General features: G+C 36.7%; 1 protein-coding gene across 2 annotated transcripts; it reads left to right on the forward strand.

The window, feature by feature from the left end:
* The first annotated feature begins 1,897 nt into the window (after positions 1-1,897).
* Positions 1,898-9,192, forward strand: LOC113116372 (solute carrier family 2, facilitated glucose transporter member 3-like). Of its 2 annotated transcripts, XM_026284494.1 has the most exons (12): positions 1,898-2,066; positions 2,588-2,732; positions 4,519-4,620; positions 4,712-4,872; positions 4,970-5,210; positions 5,351-5,513; positions 5,614-5,801; positions 6,735-6,839; positions 6,953-7,054; positions 7,204-7,272; positions 7,389-7,592; positions 7,684-9,192. In XM_026284494.1, exons 2-12 carry the CDS (start codon positions 2,709-2,711, stop codon positions 7,912-7,914), a joined length of 1,590 nt encoding a protein of 529 aa, XP_026140279.1. In that variant the 5' UTR covers positions 1,898-2,066; positions 2,588-2,708; the 3' UTR covers positions 7,915-9,192. The 2 variants fall into 2 exon arrangements, with proteins under 2 accessions (XP_026140279.1, XP_026140280.1); XM_026284495.1 differs by lacking the exon at positions 1,898-2,066 and having other exon boundaries at positions 2,709-2,732; positions 7,392-7,592.
* The last annotated feature ends 931 nt before the right edge of the window (positions 9,193-10,123 follow it).

Below are 10,123 nucleotides of genomic sequence, written 5' to 3' on the forward strand. Positions count from 1 at the left end.
TACTAATAAATTTAAGATGGAGAAATTGAAGTCACTATTCTGATTGCAGTACCTAGAAAAATTGCGCTCTTGCTATATATTTATAATATTTGATGCAAAAGGTCAGGGGTTAGTTGGTCAGATTAGGTTATCCAGCAGCAAATGTCTCGGGGACACACAGGAAGTGCAGCAGTCTAGATGTTAACTTAAAGGGATCGTTCACTCAACAATGAAAATGGTATCATTTACTCATCCTCGTGCTATTCCATACCTGTTTGAATTTCTTTGTTGAACACACAAACACACACACACACACACACACAGTATTTTGAAGAGAAAAGTTGCTGGTAGATGCTGACGTTCAAGTTCAATGTCAAGTATGGAGAAAAAAAATCTTTAAAGATCAATGGCTACAAATCTTTTGTGTTCAACAGCTTCAACGACTTGAGGGTGAGGTCAAATATGACAGGATTTTACTTTTGGGGTGCTTTTAGGATGCTTTTAGGTATTAATGTAGATCTTTGTTATGATGGTCGTCTGTTACCAGGCTTAACATTTATTACTGGAATGCTAACAAAAACATGAGAAAAAGTCCATTTCCACAGAATGGATTCATTCGTAGTTATGTGCGTGGTTGAGCGCTGACTGGAATAAAACCTGCATTTTTGCCAGATTTCTTTTCAGAAGTTAGTTAGAATTCACAGAATGATATTCTTGTGTTTGAAGTGACGAGGTGTTAAACTAGTATAACAATTCTGAAAGGAACTTGAATTGAGAGCATACAGTAAATCTATTCATACTGGGAGAGAATATCATAACCGAGCGTGTGTGTATGGAAAGCTTTTCACCCCTTTTTCTTTGTGATTATGTACCTTTTAACTTAAACACTCACTTTAGTTGTATGCTTAATTATTTCATATGGTGTTATAATGCTTTGTTAATAACTTCAATGCACGTTTAAAATACGCTATACTAATTTTCATTTGTACAAGTCTGTCCAAGTTCAACTTTTATTTTATGACAGTGACGTATATACTGTACATAAATGAAGCATGTCGGAGCTTTACAGTATGAAATGCTGTTGGATAATGGTAAAAGGATACCCTTCACAATACAGGTGTCTTATTTTGAAGTAATTCAATCTCAGACTCCCAGAGAATTTTTTTTTTAAAAGGTTCAGAGTTTAGCTTCTAGCCTATTAATAGAAAGAAAAAAAAAACACAGTGGCAGGATGCTATCAACAGCTGGTCTCAGTTCTCGAAATGTGTTTCCTTTGGAAGTTCCTGTTTATCCGTCTTAAACATGGACAGCTGTAGTGTTCCGTGTTTTTGTGTTGTTATATTCGTTATTACTGTGTTTTCAGTGTAATAATGCACTTTTTTTAGGTCATTATCTACCCTGCCAGAAACCAAACGCAAATCGATTATTAGCCTTCTTTCTAACATTAAGTTATGATTAATAAGTGCATCAAATTCATCTATGGTTATTTAGTCAATTCCAATGAACAAACGAAAGCTAGGAAGCGTAGGAAACGCAACATTTGTTATTACTAGATCTCACATTTGACAAACTGCCCGTTCTCGGAAGAGAGGACCACTTGTTTACAAACATAAAAAATAAATGGCATTCTCTTACAGAAACACTCACATGACAACAATAGCGGGTTTATTTGTCACATCAGCATCAACGTTTGGCAAGTTTGAATCTGGTGGGATGCTGCGCCAGAAAACAGAGGCGCGATCGGACATTACCAAATACGTACATTACACCAGGCTTTGCCTCAAAACCTCGTGAGTTGTCTCTCTAGGGGGCGTTTCTGGCATCATTGGCACTTTCTAAATGATGCTCACTAGTGTTTGGGCGCGGCGATCACTTCCAACGAAAGGATGTCACGCGAATGTCTTGAGACGGAGTTCTTGTTTAATCGTGTGACTCAGAGGTTACTGAAACAGGGGGAGCTCTGGAGTGACGACAAAACTGCAACGTGCTGCTCCTCATGTCTCACTCTACATAAAACCCACGAGCGCGAGAGTGTTTCATCACTTACCGGCGACTGCTTGATCGACACAAGAGCTCTGCAAACAAACGTAAATATAACTTTTATATATATATAAACGGACTATAATGGACTATAATTAGCCTTTAATAATAATCAACTTTTTTTCCCATTACCAACTATTAGTAGCCTATTCTATTTAAAATGTAAAAAAAAAAAAAAACCTTAAAACTTTAAAATAATCCTGCAGTAAATTTAATTGTACTACTTTAAATTTCATTGCTAACTAATTAGAACTGCATGAAGTTGTTAACTAAATTGTATTTTCTTCACTGTTTAACTTTAGCCAGAATAATGCAGGATTGAGGATTTGATGTTACAGGAAAAAACACTTAGACTGAGTTTGAGTAATATATAGGGTGGATCTTGGGCTGACAGAGATGCCTCATGTATTTGTCTTCCACATTTACTTTGCACATGGTGCTCTACTGTCATCTCAACTCTGCAGACATCCATTACAGGAAGCAGTTTTTTTCCATTCGTCTTTGTGAAGACATAAAAGGATTGTCTCATGCCTTATCATTACTGACATATTCTTTTTCCTCCATCTAGAAGCTTTTCCAAATACGGATTTGTTTTCTCTGAAAACATAAGTTTGGTCTCACTGCAAAAAGAGTTAAAACTGAACTGAAGACTTCTCTCGCAATAACTGGCTTTCACAACAGAAAGTAGGATGGAGAAGATAAAGGACAGTAAGGTAGAGGCTTTTCTCCTCTATGTTTTTATATATAATCAGTGGTGATGTTTAACTTTTGTCTTCATGATTTCTGAGTCAAAGCTTTAACTTTTTAATTTTTTTTATTAACAGTTTTACTAGATCCTTTGTGAATAAGAATGTGCACTAGTGTAATATTAAAAGTATTTGACAATCATGACAGTTTCTTAATAGACTTAAGTACTCTTTTAAAAAGAGCACTTAAAAATCAAATTAAGTTTAACTTTATCCTTTGCTTAAACTTTAAAACTTTAAAATTCTTAACTTTTTTCCTTTAAAGAAGCACATTTATTTTCATGTGTTAAATAATATGCATTCATTGTTGCTATAGTGAATTACTCAATATTACGAAGTACTACTAAGTGCTAAATTGCAACTTCATTATTAAAAATGAGTGAGTAATTAAATAAAAATATATTTTAATACATCACTTACAAGTTTCAAGAGAAATGACATTCAAATATTGTATAGTTTACCATAAATGCCAATTTAGCATCCATTGCAGCTCATTACAAATCCATTAAGGGAGTCTAACACTAAGTGTGTTGATTTCATAATTAAATATGGTCTATGCATTTATGGAGGCTGGGGGTTGTATGGTGGGATGTGCAAAAATGTGGTATTAGAGATGAAAAATTCAGTGATGGATCATCCTCTATCAGCAGAAGTCATTATGAACATTAGATTCAATAAGATGCCTCTTGGCAACTTTCAGATCATGTTATGACACCCATATCCTTTTTTGCAGTCACTCCTCCAGGAGACAGATTGTGTGTTTAAGTCTTTATCCAAACATCAGACCGGTGTGCACTTGCCAGAAGGTTCTCTGTGCAGGTTTAAAAGTGCAGTGCACTATTTCTTTTTGTACTGACATTTGCCAAATGCCGTATTTGAAGGAAGTTCCTTAGAAACAATCCACTCCTGATTACCCCAACATAATGGAAAACCATTGCAAACTAACCCTTTTGGTTACTAAGTGTACATTTATTTTTCTCTCTCAAAAAAAAGAATGCACCCAATACACAGGTCCTCAGTCTAATGAACTTTATAACCCATAAACCACATAGCTGAACATGTGAGAACTTCTTGAAACTGGTGTAAATGTGTGGTTTTCTGTGATTTTCCCGCTGACTTTGTATTTGTACCACAAGTCATGCAGATTTTAACTCTTTAATCTCTGGTCAACTTGGGTTCCTCTGCAGTCATACCGAAATTGCGCAGTTGACAGTAAGATTAGTTCATTATTTCTGTTTCCTTTTAATTTGACTTAAGAAAAATGGAACCGACATTAAGATCCGAGCAGCCAGCCAGTTTAAGAAAATTGAATGACACATAGGGACACAAGCATTCCAGTTTTTATTGCTTAGTAAAGTATGCAACAGTCTTGTTCCACTTTCACACATGCTCTGGGAAATACTGCATTGTATAATGTGTTGTTATCAGAATTTGTGTACCATTTAGAATCTTTAGACTCAATTTAGCTGTTGAATTGAAGCAGAAAACAAGAATTAGAATTTGGAATGAGTGTGAGCACTGTGTGAAACGAGAGTGTATTTGTGTGCTAAAAATAATGGTAAAAGTGAGAAAGACTCTGCTTTTCTTCATCTTTTTGGCTCCCTTAGCCTTTTAATGCAGGAGTTTTCCAATTTTTTGATGCCACTGACACCCCCAAACTGATGACAGACTCAGTTTTACCTTTTGTCTTATATCCATCTTTACTCTTTTCATTTTCTGCATCTTATGGTATGTGTTCCTTCTTCTTGTCCAGGGGAAACAGGTGACATGGTGCCTCATGTTCTGTGTGTCCACGGCTGTCATCGGCTCCTTGCAGTTTGGCTACAACATAGGCGTCCTCAATGCACCCGATGAGGTAAGTGTTTCAAGTGAGTAGCATTTTAGAGTTCAAAAAATAACACCTTATTACTTCATCACTCATCGTCTGTCTCTCTGTTGATGATCAGAAAGTGCAGAACTTCATCAGAAACGTGACTCAGGAGCGCAGTGGAGAGCCAATGCATAAATCTACATTGACAACAGTGTGGAGTGTAACGGTTTCCATTTTCAACGTTGGTGGCATGATCGGGTCTCTTAGTGTTGGCACACTAGTTGACAAACTAGGGAGGTGAGAAAATCACACACTTTCTTTAAACATAAAACCAATATAAATGCTTTGTTAAAAAAAAAAAATCCTTTATTCATCTCCCGTCTTCTCGTTACAGACGAAAATGCATGCTTCTGTCCAACATCCTGGCTCTGATTGGTGGAGGCCTGATGGGTTTATCCAGCATGTGCACCTCTTATGAACTGATAATAGTGGGCCGTCTGGTTATTGGTGCCTTCTGCGGCCTGTGTACAGGATTGACGCCCATGTATGTGGGTGAAATTGCTCCAACGGCACTGCGAGGGGCTTTTGGTACCCTTCACCAGCTCGGGGTGGTCATCGGCATCCTAATTGCACAGGTTAGATTTTCCGATGTATTAATGTTGGCAACAGATTAAAGGTATAGCTCACTTAAAAAAAAAACTTTCGGTCATTATTTGCCGAATAAAAATAATATAATTTATTAATCAATGGGTAATTTTTCTGGATTTCATGGTAGATCTTAGGTCTGGAGTTATTGCTGGGATCTCAGTCTATGTGGCCATTGTTACTGGCTCTGACGGCGGTCCCTGCAGTGTTACAGTGTGTCATGCTGATCTTCTGCCCGGAGAGCCCTCGATACCTGCTGATCACTCTGAACCAGGAGGAGGAGGCACGCCAAGGTGAGTCTGCTGTGACTGCTAAAGAATGATAAAAGGAACTAAACTGTATTTACTCCTCTGGACTGACATTGTATCTCTTCCTCTCTTATTTTGCTCTCAGTGCTGACACGTCTTCGTGGGCATTCAGATGTGGAGGATGACATTCGTGAGATGAAGGAAGAGGCCTTGAAGATGTCCATGGAGAAGAAGGTTTCTATTCCAGAGCTGTTCCGTAACTCCGCTTACAGACAGCCCATTATCATCGCCATAATCCTGCAGCTGTCCCAACAACTCTCTGGCATCAACGCTGTGAGTCTCACACTTCATGCAAAATGTCTCGCACCACGTGTAAATCTGATGTTTGATTAGCTCAGCATATGAAACATTTTTATAGCCAGCAGTGTCTTTTTTCCAGGGAAAAATCTTGAACATATCCATCAAACAAGATCCCATTCAGATTGAGGCGCCAATAAAACCAAAGTCATTTGCACTATGTGCAGTTAGTACTTTATATGGAATTAATGCCATCAAAGCAGTTCTAGCCTGAAATACACAACCCCGGTCAACACACTCCACCAAACTACACTGACTGAGATCAGTTAACACAAATTTATTAAGTCTACATGGGAAAAATTTACAAATGCTATAAAGTTGTGGGTTGTATATATACTATGTACTATAATCTATCAGATTTATAATAGTTAATTGCATAATAGTTTCCATCACTGGCCAATTTTGTTTTGCCTAAAACTGTTAAAGTGGTAAAATGAAATAAATACCCATTTCACAGACAAGGCTTAAGGTTAGTCCCAGACTAAAATGCATGTTTTAGCTGTCTCAGATGAAAAAATATTGCTCTGACATATCTTAAAATATGTCTGTGTCATTGTTCAGTCTCATTATGCACACCTGTAATTTTCTTCTAAGGCATTTTTATAAAATCTTAATTTATCAAAAGCCTAGTGCTGGCTAAGCTAAGCCTGTCTGTTAAACCAGGCCTTAATGTGTTTAATATATCAAATTACTACATAATAATATTTTCCCTAACAAGGTCTAATATATTTTAATTTTAGATAAACAAGACAAACTAATCAGTGACTTTAACAGTGTTTGCTTTAACACTGAATTTGTAAAATTCTCAGTTTCTAAGGCTTCCTTGCATGTTTTCCCCCTCTTTGACTTAGAATATTGACATGATCAGTCCTAAATGTTGAACAGCTGTGTTTTCTGTCAATCTTTTAGGTAATGTATTACTCTACCAAGATCTTCAGATATGCAGGTATCACTGAGGCAGTCTATGCCACCATTGGAGTGGGTGCAGTCAACACTCTCTTCACCGTCATCTCTGTAAGTTTACACAGCCTTTTTTAATTTTTTATGCCCTTATGTCTTTTAAATACTTTTATGATGGTGCACTAAAAAACCTGTGTTTTTGATTCTTCCACTGCTTTGCTCAAAAGCTCTTTCTGATGGAGCGGGCAGGAAGAAGAACACTTCATATGGTCGGACTAGCTGGAATGACTGTCTGTGCTCTGCTCATGACCATTTCTCTTGAAATTCTTGTGAGTTGTTGGATATCATTAAATAGCACTAAATGATAAATCACTCAAATCTTCCGAATAAGATGTCATGGATTTAACTATGGTTTATTTAAATGAAAAATACAGGGATTACATTTTTTCTAATTCTTTTTGTCTTTTCTGATCTTAAGAACCCTATTGGAGCAAAAGCAGGAAGTGGTGCTAACATGACTGCCATTCCCGAATCTGTATCTGCTGGGGTCAGTTTCTGATCTTACTAATGAACGCCGACTTACATCTTTGTTGGAAATCATTCACTGAAATGAACCATTTCTCTGTTTCTCTCTCCAAATGGTTCAATTTCCTATACCGCTAGCAGGCAACTTCCCCAATCAGCGTTCTGGCCATTCTGGCAGTGTTCGGGTTTGTGGCCAGTTTTGAGATGGGACCAGGACCAATCCCATGGTTCATAGTGGCGGAGTTATTCTCTCAAGGTCCACGCCCGGCAGCCATCGCTGTGGCGGGATGCTGCAACTGGACCGCCAGCTTTCTTGTCGGACTGTTTTTCCCAAAACTATTGGTGAGAACCTTGTCAATGAATTCATCAGTATCACATTTGTCTAGGATACAAGAACTAAATGCATTATATTGTGATATTGCTTACTTTTCAGGAACTGTGTCAAGCGTACGTCTTTATCATATTCCTCATCCTCCTTATCATCTTCTTCGTGTTTACATACTTCCGTGTTCCCGAGACTAAAGGCAGAACATTTGAAGACATTGCCAGTGGGTTTTCCAGTGCCGTCAACTACACATCCCCGGAGGGTGCCGTCACAATGCCAGTCTCCCCATCATCAGAGAAGTTTCAGATGACTGAAATGACTGGTCAGGAGAAAAGCTGAGCAAACCTATAGAAAAAAACCTGTAACCCTCACAAGATTGGCACCTTAAATGAACAGATGCAGCTGAATGATGGATATTATTATAAAGAAATAGCTAGATCAGTGAGATCAAGTACATCAGTGTTTTCACAAGTAAATCACAATGTTACACTGCAAGTCACATTTCTGTGATCAAACCATTGTGCTTTTTACTATTAGTGCCGAGGTAGCTTCAAAAACTTGATGGGGTTTAAAAATGTCTGAAAAGTTTGGAAACCACTGACATAGAGGTACTAAACAGTGTTATGGCAGTTACAAAGTCAGTTACAAAGTCATTATGTGGTCGCTGGTGTGTATGTTTAGGAGTATTTTTTTTAATAACTGAAGTGTGAGATTTCCACTGAGCACTACGCACTTGTACATCATGTGGAATATTATTCAAATATATTTAAATAGTTGGTTAGGAAATTTCCCATATTGCTCAAAGACTTTTATGAAGTTTTGTGTATTTTTCCGTCTGCACACCCATTGAGAAATGCCCCCTGCAGTTAAATGAGTGAAATTCGCTATGGTAATTGAAATGGATAGTTATGAAAGTGAATTTATTGCTTTTGTAAAGCAGTCTGTCCTTATCGCGTTTTTTTTTTAGCTTTTAAATCCTAGTTTTTAGTATGTTTTGTGGGTCCCGTACAGGTCCAGTTATTTCAGCATGTGTTGCTGTTTATGTATATTATACTGCTTGTAAAAGTTCTGCTGAAAGTATGAATTATCAGTGTTTAACTTGTGTTCATCAATTAAGTATTTCTCTTGACGACTGTCACTGAACATGACTGAATGAACAATACTGATACAGGGTGATTTTAAAGATAATCATTATAATCACTCATCACAAGCGCACAGTTTAATAGCCCTATTTGATGTTTTTAATAGGCTTTTGGTTTTGGGGATAGTTTGGACTATACACTGTAAAAGTTTTGCTCTACTGTGTAAATTTTCATTTGTTTACATTTATTTCTCAATTTTGTCTGCACTAGTCTAATTGAGGTTTACATACATTGATGTTTTCCTTTTTTATTTTTTGTGAATGTGTATTTTATATATATTTATACATTTTGTTATATTTATAGCTTTTAGCATTTTATTTCCAATTTCTTGTGTTTGTACTTTTTAAATTGTTATTGTTTTTTCTTTAAACACAATGTACTAAATATATGAGCGTATGTAATACCATAAGCACATGAACGCATATTTATTTTGTGAGACTGAAAAGATTAAAACATTCGCATTGCACATGACTTGATCTGACACGTGACTGTTCACATCACAAGAACTTTGTACATGTTTTTTTAATGAGATAACTCTCATGTGTTGTGACAGGTCTGTTCATTCCCATGACACGTTGCATCATATCATAAAAAGTCATATACCCAAATATATTGCTTTACTTTTGAGCCACTATAATGGGATATAGTTTACTGTAATCTAATAATAGCGTTTGTCTTATATTACATTGTGATCTACTTATACACTTGAATTACCGTGTTGTTTTTCTACTCTGATGATATATTGTATTTTTCTAGTATAAAAACATTATTTTACTTTGTTACAAATTCACTAAATCCATTTCACTACGTCACCTGCTCATCCAGTCTGGTAAATGTATTTAGCTCCCTGTCCTTGAAGGAGATTCGCCTCGAGATCGTCTTGACCTCCATTAGGAATACACAATTTGGTAAAATATAGCCTAGGTAAAACAAGTAAATTTTAGTAAAGGAGATGTGTCAGTGAAAGAATTGTCAAAGAAGTAGAAATAGAAATAGTAGAAATAGACGTAGACGTTGTTTGATGATTGACAGGTCACAGTGATCAGGCTCCTCACAAACAAATGTATAACTTCTGAAAGAAACACAACAGGATATCCAGTATCTACTGCTGTCTTCAAGTCTCTCCACCAGGAGGCGCTGTTTTCAAAGAGATAACTCCACAAAACTGTAGTCTTCAGGAGTGCAACAGCCTGTTAATAAATGTCTATATTGAATAACCTTTCTGTTTTTCTCTGTGGGTGTGGAAAATGAGAGATGACTAAGCCCAGAAGGAAATATTCAAAATATGTTTTTTTTTTTCAGGAAAAAAGAAGCAACTGAAAGAAGAGAGGAAAAGAAAACACACAGGCAGTTTTCCAAGCTTCTTTGACTGAGTGATGCATATCTCCAATCTGGCTCTCTGTGCC

Source organism: Carassius auratus, chromosome 16, assembly GCF_003368295.1.
Source record: "Carassius auratus strain Wakin chromosome 16, ASM336829v1, whole genome shotgun sequence".
Taxonomy (NCBI): Eukaryota; Metazoa; Chordata; class Actinopteri; order Cypriniformes; family Cyprinidae; genus Carassius; species Carassius auratus.